The 18,210-nt window shown below is 37.3% G+C and overlaps 1 protein-coding gene across 3 annotated transcripts in view; it reads right to left on the bottom strand.

Moving 5' to 3' along the window:
• Nucleotides 1–18,210, bottom strand: part of MAP3K21 (mitogen-activated protein kinase kinase kinase 21) — a 41,986-nt gene that overhangs the window by 16,924 nt on the left and 6,852 nt on the right. For all 3 annotated transcript variants that reach the window (XM_040554136.1, XM_040554135.1, XM_040554137.1), the window contains exons 2-4: nucleotides 6,303–6,483; nucleotides 1,112–1,260; nucleotides 169–344 (exon numbers count right to left, since the gene is read on the bottom strand). In XM_040554136.1, the coding sequence (XP_040410070.1) occupies nucleotides 169–344; nucleotides 1,112–1,260; nucleotides 6,303–6,483 (506 nt within the window). The remainder of the gene's footprint in view (nucleotides 1–168; nucleotides 345–1,111; nucleotides 1,261–6,302; nucleotides 6,484–18,210) is intronic.

Below are 18,210 nucleotides of genomic sequence, written 5' to 3'. Positions count from 1 at the left end.
ATGAGAGTAAATCCTCTCCTCCATGTAGTTTATCCCCTCAAGTGTGTCTCCGCAACTAAATCCGGTTTCTAGTATTATTTTGATAAACCACAACTCAAAAGTTCAAAACTGCTGTATCACAAACATACACCCTTCCTTCACTGCCATGCAACAGGAATATGAACTTACTTTTTCCTTGGTCCTCAATTCATTGAATATCTGCTGAATTTCCAGTTTCCAGTCATCTTGCATAGAATGGAAAGACTCTTGAGGCATTTCCGTCATAACTGCCCCCTCAATGGCAGTAAGCTGTTCAAGAATCAAGGCAAACGATGGTCGGATATGAGGGTCCTGCTCCCAGCATTCTAGAATTTATTAGAATCTCATCAGTACTTAATAATACATAGGCTTTTCTGAAGAACTAAATTAAATTTCAAGGCATTTGCTACTGTACTTCAAGTTATATAATACATTACCTTCATCTGCAAGGCTTTCCAATTTCCATGTTCATAAAGCTATATCTACATACCTGCATTTAGAGGACTGTTTTTGTTTATAGCCAGATTTTTTTCATCTCTATCTTTAGGATCTTAAATAGCAAAACTAGCAGTACTGCATACAAGCAATACTTATCAAAAGGTAAAGAAATTCATTACACTTGAAGAAATAACCATTAGCAAGCAACATTTATTTCTCTCCAGAGTATTTCAAAAACATTTTTTTGACACTCGGAAAAAAAACAATGAGATAAAAATGCCATTTGCAGTTCTTCCCCTTGGGATTTTGTCATATTTACCTTGTATTGACATGTAGTATATCATGTATTTTATGAAAACTAATGCAATTTGAGTGTAAAAAGAAATCAGTAAAAAATAGAGCCATAAACAGAAAAAATGTACTCTGTCACCACTGAAAAGCAAAGTGGTATACTGTAATACTGTATGACTTGCTCAGAAACACATTCAATTTGTCTGTAATACCAGACTGCTGTGAAAAAAAAGAACAAAATACTTTCGCATGCTGCGCATTATCAAATAAGGTGTTTATTTTAACTCCTATGATTATTACAGGCAAGGATACATACCCCCAAACCACAATTATTTAAATACATAGGAAGAAACAACATAGATACCTTTCATTAGTTTTGCAAATGGTTCAGGACAAGTGGATGGAATGGGCAAAGTAAGCTTATTGACAGCAACTCCGTAAGCCACAGCAAGGCCATCAATGCCACGGTAAGGAACTTCTCCTGTAAGCAGTTCCCACAGCAACACTCCATAACTACAAAACGTAATTTTTTAAAAACAGTTATTTTCAGACTACTGACACATTATTTAAAAACAAACAAGTACCTGTCCAACCACGTACTGAAATTTATGAGGATTTCCTGTGTCAAAAGTAAATGCCTTCAAGAATTGACTCTACTTCAGTCATTTCACACCTTTCCACTACTAGTGATTAGCCACACTGGATCAACTAAGACTTGCTCACATCCTACTCATTGTCATTTAATAGCTGACAAAAATATCGACACGAAGGACTCCTACTCAAAACGTAACCTGAAGTCACTTCTATATTAATGCTTATGTCATGTAAATCTCACCTATGATGGAAGTCTGAACCACAGAAAAACAAGCAACCCTCTCCCTGCCAAAACCAAACGGAATGAGAAAGAAAACCTTGGCAGAACACTCAGACCATACAACTTTCCAAACCTTTCACAATTTACCTAGATGTACATTAAAAAAAAAAAAAGAGAAGACAACTTTGTTTAGAAGTTTGCACTTCTATATATTCATATATGTATGTATAGACAAGGGATTATATATAAAGGCCTGTTTAACTTTTCCAACAGATGCTACAAGATTGAGAACGGGCTACATAAACTAATTTCTTCATACTAGAAAAAAATACCATTGTCTGCAATGAAAGGTGATAGAAAGAGATCTTTTCTTAGTGTCAGGTATGGAAATCAAGAATCACAGGAATTCCTATTGCAGCAACATTAACCGTAAGAATTTCTGCTATGCTCTCCACTCTAGAAGAAAGGCTGGGTGTTGCTTTTACCTTCTTTGGGTTTGTATACCCCATACTTGTTGAACAATCCAACCCTCTACAAAACTCTGGGACAGGACACTAGCTGATGTTGTTCTAGAGCTCCCATTCCACTGAAACTGATGACTTTTACAGTCATTTTTGTGGAAGCAGGAATTACTCCTTGTAGAATGTAAGCCTAAAGTGGACTTCTCAATTTTTTTTTCCTTCTCTTCCTGCCAGGGAACCACTATCTGTAGAACAAGGATACAAAGGACAACCTATTACTGCTTTTGAATAGCAAAGTGAGTAGGCAAAGGGAAAAATTAGAATACAAAGTATTGCTCTTGCAATATATATCTTCTCTACAGGTGTGTGAAGAAACCGTCTGTAAGTTCTGCAGGATGGGATCCAACTCTCCTACAGGAGGAGAAATGCACATAGCACTGGTGAGGTAAGGGTTATGCACCCCTTAATACCCAACACCCCTTCTTTGCACCCAAGTAAACCTTAGTACTAGAAATACAACCCCAACTATTGTAGATGTGACAGGGAGAAGCACACACACTAGTCAAGTTTTTCTTTCACTGTCTTCTTAATGAGAAAGCCATTTAGCATTGTACAAGACCTTACATCACTTGAATAAATAAAAAAAAGCACAGTAATCTAAATACAAGCACAAACAGAACTTATGATTTTTTACGTGTATGGTAACTACATAGGAAGCAATTTGAATTAAATACCAATGCATTGTTTATCTAAGAAGTTTTGCCTATCATAAAATCTTGTAACTGGGAATTCATTCATTAGTTTTGTAACAATTAATCAAAAACTAAGGAATATGGTCTATTCCTAAAAATTGAAAAGAAATAGAGAAGTCTTGGGCTTCCTAATAACTTCACCCCAATTTTTTTCAGTCTAATCTTTGCACTTCCTTGTATGCTCAAAGGATGATAAAACCAAAAAGTCCTATTTTGTTTTAAAACAGTGGTACTTTTGACAATACTGAATTTCTGCAGTACATACAAATTTTACATATGATGAAGGAATTCTACTTAACTACATCTCATCTGTTTTTAGACAAAGCATTAAAAATGATCTTACACCTCTCCCAGCAAGCACAGACTGTTCTTAATTCAAAGAGTTCCCTTGTTCAGACTGTTCTATATGTATTTTAGCACGAATTATGAAGTTAAGCAGAACAATAATAAAACTAACTAAAAAGAAATAATATTTCATAAAAACCTGTGTCGCAACATTACCTTTAGTTATATTTACAATTTTACAATTTGGGCCTTTAATGCTAGGTAACTTTCAACAGTGCCAAAGAGGAGCTTGTAAAATTTTAACAGACCAACACCGGAACAGCGTAAAGTACCTCTTTTAATGAATGCAAAGTCTTAACCGCAAGTACCAAGAGCCAGTATAGGGTGGGGAGGAACCCTATAGATGTTCTATTCCTACTGTGGTGGAGTTTTTGGGAGGTACTAGCCTATCATTATGTAGGACAACAACTACTTATTAACTCTTTCAACTACGGATGTTGCTACTTCATGCATTAAATCTCACCTGCCCACATATAGTCATCCTATGTACACAGTCAAAGCTTCTAAGAAATACTTTTTTTTTTTTTTTTAAGAGCAAAAAACATCTCCTTTTACATCTTCAGGAGAAAAAAAAAGCAGGCACGATATGCTTGAATTATACAGTAAGACCACATAACCTAATACACTTTCAATAAGATATCCCTTAAACATTTGCATTATTAAAATTTATTCTCCTGCTATCAAATGTAATTTAAGCCTTACTATATCTCATTACAGCAATACCTTGCTGTTTTTACGTATTTTAAAAGCTGATCAAAACGTAGGTAAAATTCTCAAAGTTTATTTTACTCTACAACCCATCTTCTAAAGCAGAGGTCCCTAAGCATTACTACCCAAATCCCTTCAAAATTATATGAATGTGCAAGGCAAAAGCAGCTACTAATTCTGCTATTCAGCAAGTACTCCTCACATTGTCAAGAGCTTGTACAATGGAGGCATGAGTTATTGTGAAAACCACTGCTGAAGAACACCATCATCACTTGGAAATCTGTGAACGCATTTGCACTTTCAGGCTCCATACACAAAAACAAGATTGACATACCAAGTCTGAAAAACATGATAAATGATGGAGGGGTGGGAGTGAAGGAGTGGAATTCTTTGGGAATTTGGAACTATACACCAAAAATAATAAAAACAGTAGTTATAATTCTGGTTTGGGAAGCAAAAGGATACACATGCAGGGCCTGGAAAGCATCCATTCTGCTACTTAGGATGACACCTGAGAAAATGCTGCCTGGAAGACTATGCATGAAAACACTGACATAATAATTCCCAGCATTGGCTGATTCTGAGAGCCTACATGCAAGTGCAATCATGGTGAGCAGTCTCAACTGCTCGTGACTTCTTCTCCCCTGCCTTTTTTTTTTTTTTTTTTTTTTTTTTTTAGTAAGAGGCATAGAGACATTTTCTGGAGACTCAGTATGTGCAACTTTTTAGAACTTCCCTAAAATATGTTGTGTTACTGCCGTAGAGAAATGCAGATTTAAGTTTATAACCCTAATGTGTTTTAAAATAATAAAAAAAAAAACCGCTCCCATAACCAAAGCATTACAAGATTTACAATATTCATTATTTGGTTTTCTTTTGAAGAAAGAGTAAAGGTAAGCAACAGAATAGATCAAGGTGCAGTAAGCAGAAAATCTTTAGAAGCCAAGGAGGACTAAACTATACTGTACAACACAGCCTTTATACTTAAAAACCTCTCCTGTTAGAAGCCCATCATTGAACTAAATACTTACATTTTTACAAGAGAGGCGTGCAGGAGAGAAGGCGAAGAAGAGAAATACTGTAGGTTCCAAAAATGTAAACTAATGTTGCAGCAGAATATAAAATAATTGCACCAAAGCATACCCCCTCAGATACCTAAAATCACAGCAACAAGACTGGACAGGACCTGTAATTAAGCATGGAATACAGCTGATTAGGGAAACGCCTACACCCAACCTCCACCCCACAAAAGAAAAAAAAAAGAGAGAAAAAAGGAAGAAAGAATGGAAAAAAAAGAATGAAGCCAATGATGTTTCTCAACTGGTCATCAACTCAGACTGATGTAAACAACATGCTGAAAATCAGTTCAAAACAAATGGTTGTCACAAAACAGTAGTGCAGATACAGAATAATCCTGAGAATACCAGAAGTATTACTTCATATTGTAGAATATCAGGCATCTACACAAAATAGGACTCTATTTAAGAGCTGTACAACACTGAGCATGCATAAAAGGTGTAAGAAAACAGATTAAAGTCCTCCCCTCCTTCCCTAAATAGATCCTTCACAGAGAAACCATTTTAAAAAGAAATGTAGACTTTTCAGGGTGAGGCATTGCAGCTTTTAAAGCCTGTTGTGCAATCACAACTCTTCCCCATTCACAAAACTAAATTGAAACTGAAGTCTAAATCACCTTTCTGTGATATGTTTCCTATACGCCACTCAAAAATAGCATCGGTATTGAGAGACATTATTTATAAATGATCTACCATAATGTCTGTAATGAGAAATTCCAAAACTTAACATAGGCAGTTCCTCACTTTCCAAATTAGACAGTAGGTTAAAACAGTTTTGTGAAAACACTCTCTCCTCACTCCAGTTACTGGAAGTAAAATCCCTATGAACACAAAAACTCAGATCTGTTTACTTTTATGCATAACCACATTCTAGATTCCTAGAAAGCAGCATTAATTTCAGTTAACATCTGGCAGAGTTCTAGTTTGTCAGTTAGTTTTGTTTATCAGACATGGCAAGGTAATAACTGGCTGGTCCCATTTCTTTATGCACAATGAGACTTTTCAGACATCTGATATAGAGCAAACATACCATTATGAAACTGATCATACAGTAGTATATCAAGAGTATTTTATATTAATACTCCAGATAAATTACTTGGGTATCTTAACCAACAGGCATTTTAAAAGGCTTCTCTTAATGAGACCTTGCTTTCTTTTCAAAAGATGTTTTTCTGCTTATTTTCCCTCTCCTTCCTCCAAATTTGTAAGTCACAAATAAATACAGGTAAATGAAGTGAACTACAGGCTGAGATATTAATATTTTTCTTAGAACAGCCATACTAGCCATATAATGAGAACGTAACTTAGAACAACCAACGAAAAAAAAGTAAATAAAAATTCACCCCAAACCATCAACATACTTGTACTGAACACGGTCTTCAACAGACAAACTTCTTACCTCCAAATATCACTTCCTTTAGAGAACAGGGAGGACTTGATAACTTCAGGAGCCATCCACGCATAAGTCCCTGCTGCACTCATTTTGGTTGTTCTGTGCCATTCTCTAGCCAGACCGAAGTCTGTAATCTTCAAAGTTTTATTGCAAATGTCATCATGTTCCATCTTCTCTAGCAACAAAACTGCAAAAGATGGAGTTTGTAAATTAGCTGAACTGGAATCAAACCAACATATCTAGTCTTGTTATTAATTTCACATACAACTTGCAGTTTGCAAATAACTGTTTAATATAAATGTTGTGAAATTACTGAAATTTTATATAAAAATGAAAAAGGTTACTGATAATTCTAACCTACTATGAGCAATGAAAGGGAGAAATACTTACGGTGTCATGAGCACTTTCTGCAATTGTGTGAGTACGCGTTAAGCTAGTGCATGAAACCCAGTGTATATAGATGTAAAGCAAAGTACTTAAGTTTAAGAAAGCACAGAATGCTACCATCCCACAGATGACAGGCCATGAAAATGGTATTCACTTTGGAACAAGATTCTGAAGTAGTAAAAACAGCAGTAGTGGCAAAACAAAGATGGATGTTAAGAATTCTTCTCAACAAAATAGGAAACAGTATATCACCATTAAAAATACATCCCTAATACTACACTCAATCCTGGTTCATCATCTCAAAAAGCATGTCATAAAACCGAGAGACACAAAGAGATGCAACTGGAGGTGCTCTGAGCAGCGTGCCCTCAGTTATAAGGGACGGTTGATAGACCAGTGCTTGTGAGCAGGGGAAAGAAACAGCTGAGAAAAGAGTCTCTGATAACAGGCAGGGAATGAAGCAAGCTACAGGTAACAATTGTTCACAGCTTCTCAACACAAGACATGGACAACATCAAACAAAATTAGCCGATAAGAATCAAACACACGCGGCAGTTGTTCACACAACACTGTAGGTGTACTTTGGAATTTTTGGCATAGTGTGTGAATACTATTATTTTATTTAGATTTAAAAGGCACCTACACAAATTCACAAAAGACAACGCCATCAAGAGCAATTACATTAAAAAAAACAGGAGTTTAGGTTCAAGAAATCCCCAGGCCACAAATCACTAGAGGTTGGGAAATGATACCAGGGAGGTTAGCTTGCCTTGGGAATAAACAACCAGCAGCAAGTCCCTGGACCTGGATCAAATCCATATTGTGTTATATCCACTGTAACTTCATGCCTGTTAAAGGTGAATTGGCAAATTATCTTTCTTTTTGGTGCTCCCTCATACAGCTTGTGTACTCACCATCTGACCTGTTCTTAACACAAGAGTATTGGCAAAGTTGTAATAAAGCTTCTTAAAAGAGCCTTAAAAGAAAAGAATGGGTTTACTGTGCTAGAGCTGACAAAGAGAAAGCCAACAGGTGCAAAGGAATCGTTATTAACACACTACAATTTTAATTTCATATTCAGTGCCTCTGTCACCATCAACAGTAGTAGCTCAATTTTAATTCTCTGCTAAAATGATCTGGGCCAAAGATCAGAAGTTGAATTGCAAATAAGAAGAGTCAGCAATGCACGTGTTTTACAAGTGTATGGAGTGCAAAACACAGTTCAAGGGAACCCACTAAGAAAAAGTGGATGAAAAATGACCTTGCCTTACAGAGGAAAAACCGTTGAGCCTGTATTTGCAATTGCAAGCAATTGTTTTTACTGGTACAGATTAATTGCACTCTTACGAGCATTTCAAAAAATGTCAAATCCAGATTAAAAAAGACAGAGCCCACATTCCATTTTCAGTAAGCTTCTTAACACTGAGTGGAAGAAACGAAGGCCAAAATGGTACAGACAAACCACAAGCTCAAAGCCAGCACCACCAGAACAAGCTAAATTCATGCACGGGTTTTTATAACTTTTATACTTGAATGAAAGACCTATTGTTTGCTCTTCCATTTCAAACATGCTCAGCAGAATTCCTGACATTCCTTGTCAGTCAATGTGACCGAAACCAAAAACAGTCAGTCTTGCAACAGGTAATAACTGGCTGACGGCCAGGTTTCATCCTAGGAAGGGACCACGTTCCTCAGCAAGCCGCGCTTCCGTTTCCTGGGGTGTCCGGTGAGCGGCCCCACGGCGCACGGCCTGGCAACACAAATGCCTGGCACAGCCGAGCCGCTCTGCTTCCTGCATGGCAGCCTTCAGCCCCTCGTCCTTCTGCAGCCTCACAGCCCTCACCAGCCACCCGTCTGTCCGTCCAAAGTCACTCGGGCAGCCCTGTGCTCACCCTGCTCACGCAGCCCCCGTTTACCACTCTTCCAAACCCCTCAAGTTATCCTGCCAGGCTCCCGTGCACCTCCGATGCGGAGCTGGGTGACAGCCAGCTTCGCGCTCCCTAGCTTAACATTTTTCAGACTTGATGCTTTCCACAAAGAGTAAAGTTCAGGCTTATACAAGCAAAACCAGAGACCGCGACTATTTCCGAATGATTCAAAACCTAAGAGGAGACTAAGTCAGATGTGATAAGAATGCTTTGCGTCAGTCAAACTAACAAAACTTTATCTCGGATTGTTAGTCAAACATCGCATGTACTACAGCAAGAAATAAACATTTGAATAAATATTTTAAGGCCGCATATTTTTCCACCTGGTTACACTGTTTTCAACTCAATTCTGAGTTTAACACACCTTCTGTCCTGACTTTGCCCTTCTGCAGAGAGATCAAGGAGACAAATTTATTAACATCACAGTACCTGAGGTTTGAGTGCCATACACCAGGCACTGCTTGAATATAAGAGAGAGCACGTGGGGAATAGAAGTCACTGCATGCTATTTTCAATAATTCCATGAAATATAAATCAACAGGTTGAAGATAAATGCAAAAAAGTCCTTAGAGTTAGAGAGAAAAATGAAAAAATAAAAATGCTACATGGCTGAGTGGTACTAAAATTGGTGGCTATGATATAGTGGATGTCCTAAGAATTAAAGAAGTTTTTGACAGCGCAGCAAGGATACACAGGAGTTCTAACAACATCCCTAGCAAATTTCTATTTAACCATACAGATAAGAAGAACTTACACTCTTGAGCTATCTAACGTTACTAAAGAAAAACTGGAAATCCAAGCATCCCTCATTCTAGATCACTAAGGAAGTAGTTCACAGAATTATGAAATAATTTAGGTTGAAATGGACCTCAAAGTCAAAACCCCCACTCAGAGTAGGGTTAATGTTAAATATGTACATCTACCATCAATCCTTTTTATGACTTTGTAAAGTGATGGCAGTCTATGACAGAATAAAAGTAAAGATCTATATTCGCTCAACTACAGACATTAATTTGACTTAAATGACATCTTGGAATAGACTTTCAAGAAAACTAGTTCAGGACAATAATTAAGGACACTGAGGCATACAGAACAGAACAAAATTACAGCAGAGTTGTATTACAAACAGCTCACATCACGCTAATCCCATTTTTCCCTGCTAAATAGTTTTTAAGAGCGGGATAAGGTAGCAGACCTGAGCAGATGTGAGTGCCTTTTAGGAAGTTTAATCATAGAGACAGAGTAAGAACTAATCAAAGAATTCTATACAAGGAGGATCTCAAAAGACAAGTTAGTTACCGGGATGAAAAGAAATCATCACTGAGTTTATTAGGAAGCAAGTTTGCCTAATGTGCCAATTAGCAATCTGAGGAAAAATACAAAGTGCAATCAAGAATGGACAGCAAAGTCAGCAAATACTGTCCACTCTGAGGAAGGCCACATTATCATGCTAGGAAAATATGCAAAGGTAGAAGTGATCAATACCAAACTCTACAGCTATAAAGCAGAGGCGAAGGAAGAAGAGAGGTCTAGCTATTCTGGCTAACAGAAGGAGAACCAAAACAGTAGCTGCACATAGTTGCAGAAGTAGCTCATGCAATTCTGAGAGGCACTAAAAAAGGCTTTTTTTTCAGGAGAAACAGGGAAGTAGAATTAGAATTGTACAAGGCATAAGACCTCATGTGAAATACTGGATGACTATAACTGCATATATATGTTCAACAACAGTAACCTAAACTGGGGCAGGTGCAGAAAATAGAATAATTAGGAGCCTGTAACACCTTTTATTTAGGTAAGACAGAAGAGCTTGTCCTCCTCACTACGCTAAACCACGCCTGAGAACAGAAATCAGCCATATCTACAAATAAGATGCAGGTCTAAAGCACCGGTGCTCTTATCAATACCACACTCTCCCTGGAGCCCTGCCCAGCCCATCTTACTTGCATGTTCATGACTAAACTTGGTTTTATAACTGGAGCAACAGTGGTGGGGAGGGATTCATACCAGATTCCAAGATATTGCCTCTGTTCTCCCACCAACCCATTCTGGCTTGCTCCTCAAAAAGAAGTCACAAAATTCAACAATCTTCCTGTCAAACCTAATGGTTGCTAAAATAGCAATGCCGTTAAATCTGTCCTGTTTGCTTTCTGCATTATCATAGTTACAACTGGAGTCTTTTTCTACTCATGGCATACTGCAAATTTTTTATGGTGTAGCAGTATGCAGATAAGTTGTTCTGTACTTTTTATAACTGGACCTGCAGAATTGGAAAGCACTGGCTAGCTCAGCATTTCTCTAATTAAACCTGGACTGGCAGCACCCCCACAGAACTGCTATTGTTCCCATACATCTGTCATCCATCAGGAAAGGAACAGAATTTAAGCTTGAAAAGGAGGCAGAAGTCCCAGTAACATTCCACCCACATGCACCCAGTCTTCTCTCTGTTTCCCTTCGCCAATTCCCTTTTCTGCGTCTCCCCCCCTTTTCTCTGCTCTATCTCGAAACTCGCTCACCTCCAACGATAACGCTAGCTTTGATCTACTGAGTGCAGGAGGTAAGACACCAACTGCAACAGCAATGGTTAGAGATGCACAAAGCGGCGGTCTAGGTTTGGCCACATTTAGACAAGAGCTGCTTTCTCTGCTCTACTCTCTTTTTTTGTGAGCTTGAGTTGAAAATCTTTCTGAGGAAAAATAAAAAAAGTGTGAGGCAGGACATAGATGCTGTGTTCCACAGAACAGAGAACTGAAAGTTCAGCGCAGAGCTCTGCTACACGTTAAAAAAAGAACAAAGAACATGAGAGGAACCAACTGGTTACACAAATGGGGAGACGGGACCCAGTTCTTTTTTTTGAAAGCACCAAATATTACTGCCATCAGATACTTCCTGGCTACAAGATTGGCTGTAAGTGGTTAAGAAATAATGGGAAAGAGCATATTTAGACAAGTCAGATTCCTGGGGTGCAGGCAAACTCAGACCTAGGACAACACCCCCAGTGCTACCTCCAGTACTAAGCTGAAACTCTTAAGAGTAATTGAAACCATTTGTTTAAGTCACAAGCATTTTGTTGAAAGCATAACTTGACACAAAAGGTCACTTTCTCCCCTTTCTATTTTTTTTAAATTCATGTAGTTTAAGTAACAGTATTTAAAGCAAGCCTGAGGGAAGCCTGGACAGACCTTTCAGTTGGCAGCATAACCAGGAAACTTCCACCTAGAGCTAAGATCTTCAATGCTATTCTTTTAGTGTTATTTCCTACAGTCTTAGTTTTCTTTTTGTTACTAAACATATACAGATCATTATATTTCTCCAACCTTGTTAACTATCTGAAAGTCCCCATTTAATACAATCTCTAATTTGACACGATTCTTGAAATCCAAAGATTTTCTGCAATCAAATCAATTTTGATTTCATAATGCATTCCAACACTTTCAGCAGACCGTTTTGGATTACACAACTGGTTTAAGGGGCTAAACAAGGCATTCTTAGAGAAGCCAAGTCAAAGGATTGAACACACATAGGAAGCTTAGATTTACAAAAATTAACCTGAAATGCTCAACTTCTTTGGATTACTCCTATCTTTTTTACCCTTTTTGTAGTTTCTACTACACTCTCTTCAGCATCTGTTTTGTTGCTATTAAGAATACAGTGTTAAGCAATCTTACTTTTTTGAATTAGTAGTTACTTTCCACCTTTTCTTGCCAATTTATCTACAGTTCTCTGAAGAGTTCATTATGCTTTTTGCAAATTTAAGCTATTTAATATTATAGCTATTTAAGTTAATATGATTACAGGTTGAGTGCCTACATGCCACTATATTTACGACCGATAAAGTCATTCTTCAAGAATACCAAACAGAAAATACACAGGTTACAGTTTACACCTCTACTTGCAAGTGAAGATTGCGTAGACAATGCTGTTACTGTTGTCCCCCCATGCCCCCAGTCAGTTCCCTCTCCATCTGTTTGTAAATTAATCCGGTTCCTGTTAATTCACTAAATCAATATGCATCAAAACCAGCAGGGCAACCTTGTATCTTTACCTGGAAACTAACAAGCAGAAAAAAAAAAAGAAAAAAAACCTTTATTAATCAGGTTGCATATTCAGCTTGCGAAACACACTACCTTGTCAATATTAAGAGACCCACCTCCATTCCTTCTAGCTGTTATTTGGTTCCAATTGCAATTTGAAATTAAAATTTCAGCACTGTTTGTAGAAGCCATGTCCAGCTCTACTGAGTGTTTCAACTGCAAATTAACTATCAGAGTGAAAACATTAACTGATCAGGATGTCTTCAATGCATACGAAAGGTTATACATTTGTCTACACAGCACTACTTCTTAGACATCTTGCTTTTCTCCTGCGAGTTCTTAATATAACTGTTAAGAGCTAAGCCCCTCACCTCTGCAGTCAGTATCAGTCAGATTGTGATCATCTTGAATGGATAAAGTTTAGAGCTCACCATCAGCAAAATAATTTCATCCTTTACATAAAGATTACATATGCAGGAGGCATTTCTCTACCTCTTATTGTGAGGCTCCACCTGGAGTACTGCATTCTGCTCTGAGACCCCCCCAACATTAGAAGGATGTGGACCTGTTGGAGTAGGTCCATGAGGATGACCAGAGGGCTGGAGCACCCCTGCTACAAAGACAGGCTGAGGGAGTTGGGGTTGCTCATCCTGGAGAAGAGAAGGCTCAGGGGTGACCTTATAGTGGCCTTCCAGCACCTAACTTCCAGGCTTACAGGAAAACTGGGGAGTGGCTTTTTACAAGGGCATGTAGTAACAGGACAAGGGGTAATGGTTTTAAGCTAAAAGAGGGTAGATTTAGTTTAGATATTAGGAAGAAATTCTTCCCTTATAGGGTGGTGAGGCCCTGGCACAGGCTGCTCAGAGAAGCTGTGGATGCCCCCTCCCTGGAGGTGCTCAAGGCCAGGCTGGATGGGGCTTGGAGCACCCTGGTCTGGTGGGAGGTGTCCCTGCCCATGGCAGTGAGCTGGAACTGGGAGGTCTTCAAGGTCCCTTCCAACCCAAACCATTCCATGATTCTGTGATTATAAAGATACTGTGCTCCACTATCCTATATGCCCTTTCGCTACATACATTCTTTAATTAAGAAGTTAATCATTTCTTGATTTTCATACTGAATTGAAAGCAGCTCAACAATCTGTTCTTAAATATATTTATTTAAAAACATCTAGCTTAAAAAAAAAGTCTACCTCACACAAGCCAATATATATTTAAGAAGTCCTGAACAAAGTGTTCCCAACTGGAAAGCCAAAACAAGACAAGACTTGACAGAAAATGTCCTTGATAGAAAGGATTTACAAATACACACCAACCACATAAGAAAAACATATCCCATAGAGGGACATGTGGCACAAAAAACAGGCAAAGCGTTAGAACAACGAAGACTCGCCTGAGTGTCTGGAAGAAAGGAGGAGAAAAGAAGAGAGAGGAGCGATTTCAACAGCTGCAACATACCTTGCATCACCATTTTTTTGCTTCCCCCTCACTTCTTTAATAACCATTATTAAAGCAACTTCGGGCAAATGGAAACTTGAGAGAAAGAAGCAGTTTTAACAAGTTATTGGCACACACCGCAGATGCTGCGAGTTATTTTCCTGCCTGCCATCTGTACTTTACCTGCTATTCTGATAGTTCTGCAATGCAAAACAGAAATTTCTGTTATACCTTAAGAGCAAGTACCAGAGGTAACAAGCATTTATAATTAGACATTCAAATAATTACCAGTTAAAAAATTAAATTCTGAAAATTGAGGATTTGGATGTTGCACTAGAAAAAAACAAAAGCAGATTGTACACTAAACATTCAAGTTCTTTGTTTAGTAAAATACCAAGATTAATTCTATTTAAATTTTGCACTTAAGTGTTACCTCACTACAGCAATTCCTCCACAATTTTACACTTCAACAGAAATCAGTCCACGCTGAAGCTTAGTTTTAAAACTCACAGCACTCATTTACACTGTACGTACTAGGAAATTCCATACTTATTTGAAACACAGCAATTACTTTGTTTTCAAGCAAGCATTTAAGGTCTTTCTTCTTCGCTTGCTAATAATTTTTAAAAGGCAGCTATGCAATAAAACCAGTGACCAAAATGCAGGGAGATTAGAAAGAAATGCTGAGAGCAACTAGGAGCAATAGTTTGGTGGTAAATCAGTCATTCCTGATGAAAGAATTCTTTTAGTTTCAAGCTCTACAGAGTAGAGTGGGTGCTTATCCATTCCTTAAAGATAATCATCTTTGTTAGGAAATAGTGAATAATTTATTTTTCTTAAGCAATTCCTTCCTATTCAAAAAAAAAAAAAAAAGCCAAACCAGAGCTATTATACTCGAACTGCAAAAGGAGAGTCATAGCCAGTATTTAATTAATCAGGTACAATTCCCTCCAAAATAAATTTTCAGAGAATGTGCTAATACCTCACTTACTCCAAACTCACAACCTGGACATTTTCTTCAAAGTAAACCAATGCAACATACCAAATTCACAAGGACAATGCAGCTAAGGTTTATAATCTCAGAAATGACATCCAGGAGCAAGAGGTTACCTTTTTTCAGAACCAAGCTAACAAATTAACTATCATTAGTCAAATCACCTGCTCAATAGTTAATTTTAAAAAGCAAGAATATTTAATTCAAATTTCTTTTGGATTTAGATTATTTTCTTCCAGTAAATAGAAGATCACTTGCTGTACTTTTTATATTTCAAGCTCATCAGGAAAATACACAGCCTCTGAATACATGAAAGTATTTACAAAGTTGACATACTTTTCCTGATTGTAACACATTATACTTGTCAATTATGTACTTCCTTGTTACTTTAGTTTTTGTGATCCATATCAAGTTGCATTTGTTGTGCTTGTTTTAGGATATTTTATGCACAAAAGTACCACTTTGAAATCAAAGATAGGTTAGAAAAGTTCTAAATAAATGTATAGACATACACGCTAAAAAAAAAAAGTTAAATCAAAACACATTCTACCTTTAAAGGTGACTCACTAACCAAACTGAAGTATAAGGGCGTAGGCTGATGTCAAAACCAATACTGTAAGAGCAAGCTATCACTAAAATACATATCTTAAACTCCTCTTCAGTTATGGCCCCTCATCTATTTCAGTTAGTAGATCCAACTTTTACAACTAGTTTTATTCAAAGGTGTAAAGATGGAAAAAGCAGCAAAGCTGGATTCCATTATAAAATCATCTTTGATGAAATTTACTATTGAAAAGAATCAGATGAATAAACTCAAGACAAAAGAATTTTTCCCTGTTCCTTTGAAGATGTCTACACTATGAAAAATTAGTCCAAGAATCCAAACAAACTCTGGTTATAGACACTTTGTCAAGTGTAGTCACTGAGTTCCCTGAGAAACTCATCACTTCAAATGAGACCCCCTTAATACCATTTCTATGAGAGATTTTAATAAGCTACATTCCATAAAGGTCTTGGACTTCGGTTGTCAGTTTCATTTGAGAATTAAAGCAATTTATTTTAAAGAACATTTGAAAGAGTCTTGTTGTTTTAAAACATTTTTTTTGCTAAGCTCAACCTCTTTCAAAACAAATTAGAAAAAAAAGAGAAAATTTTTGAGCCCACTTCTTTATTTTTCTAAATACAAAACTTGACAGAAAAAAATATATCAAGTTTTTGTTAAATCCTTGCAGCTTCTTCAGTAGCTGAGGAACAGCCTCTCACAACTGTGCGTTTCCAAGAACTCTAATCTTCTTTAATAGCAAAGGCAAAATGTGTAATTTAAAATGAGTACTTTGCAAGCTTGGCAGCACTCTTTCTCTTGGGAAGAGAAAATGGAAGGGAAAACCTGCTCTTTTGTCTCAATTAGTGTAGATTCAGCAACAAGTTAAAAATGATAACTTTTCCATTTAATAATACATTAGGAGAAAAGAAATACAATTAGTTTCAGGAAGAACAACGACATCTAATCCTAGTAGAAAAGAAAGAGAGAAAACCACCCAAACATATAGAACCAAAATACATCCAGTTCCAGGAGTTACTTTGTCCCATAACAAACCACAGAAATGAAGCAGTTACTCCTGCATTTTTCAGAGGGAGGGACAGCTTATCAGCTCCAAGTTAATAGCACACCTGCCAAAACACAGATTTTAGTAGCTACGAAGGGAACAAAGCATGATTATATAGCCAACACTGGCATGTCTAGGATTGATTTAACTGGAGCTATGACCCCACACAAAAAAGGTTAAACCTGGCAGGAAGAATGCTTATGTGCTGACAATATATAATATTTTTTATATATACTTATATGTAAATTTGTTTCATATATAAACCCATGACTTTCAGAGGCACTAAGTGGGTCAAAATTTATAAAACCACTTACTGGCAGCTACCGATGTAGAGTAAAGCTCTGGTAACATGGTGAAGCGAGGTAAAAATGGTGAAATTAGTTTTAAATAGTCAAACCAGAAATGTAAATTTATGATGCCATTTATTAGTTTGGTACTGCTACCATAGACAGATAAGTCCTTTGGTCTTCAATATATTTTTATATACATTTTTATTGACTTCAATGTCATAATTTTACCTCTAACAAGAAAAAAAAGCTTAAAAACAAACAAATCACTGCACTTTCTATAAGCATTACTACTGAAGACCACTGAACTGAGGTTCAATGTTTCAAATTTAAACAGATCATCAGAAATAAAAAATCAAGGACAGAAGTCATCCATGCTGCAAATACTCCTTGCAAACATTTATTCTACAAGGCCACAGAACTTGAAACACTGAAGCATGTTTAGAAGAAAGTTTATGCTTACTGATAAGAAAAATAAAAGGCTGCAAACAAAAAGCCATTATCTTCTAAGGTCAAAGAAACCACAAACTAGCATTCAACATCCAAGTACAGTTCAATGATGTGTTACTTCTCCATTCTTTTGAGTTTGCAGAACATAACTATGAACTTTTAATATTTAGTCAGAGGGTCCAAACACACGCACTGTGCTTGCAGTCCCCAAAAGTGGTGGGGAGATCCACAACTGGAGCTGAAAACTCAATTAGCTCTCACATTTTTCTAATGTTGGCTAACACTATCAATGCCCAAATTTCAGTTATATTTTTGTGTTGTTTATTTAATACAATACCTCATCACACAAACTTTACAGTCAGCATGCAAATTTCTCAGTGTTTAGGGGAATGAACAAAATTGTATGAATACTCTAACAGCATATGGGAGCTATTATTTAGCTGCCTGTTTTTCTACTGGTTTCTAAGGAAATGAGTTGCTTGCTCAGTGCCATTTTCAGAGACAGGTAGATAGGTATGTGACCACATCCTAGGGCACCTGCCTTAAAAAAAAAAATCCAGCCATGTAATGCTTCAAGTCCTTTTTAATATACCGGTATTTATTACAAATACTGTTATCCAAAGTCCTGCATCTCGAAATGCAATGCCACCCCCAAAACAGTCATTTCAGAAAAAATGGTCAGAAAGTCTGCGAGATGCAGACTAGGATGTGACTGCCCATGCTGGGCAACAAGAGGTCTCCGGAAACCTTGGCCCAAATGCACCTCTTGCAGAAGCCTCCCAGGGAGGAGTCCAACA

This window comes from Cygnus olor, chromosome 3, assembly GCF_009769625.2.
Source record: "Cygnus olor isolate bCygOlo1 chromosome 3, bCygOlo1.pri.v2, whole genome shotgun sequence".
NCBI classification, from domain to species: domain Eukaryota; kingdom Metazoa; phylum Chordata; class Aves; order Anseriformes; family Anatidae; genus Cygnus; species Cygnus olor.
This window is presented reverse-complemented; position numbering and strand designations above follow the sequence as displayed.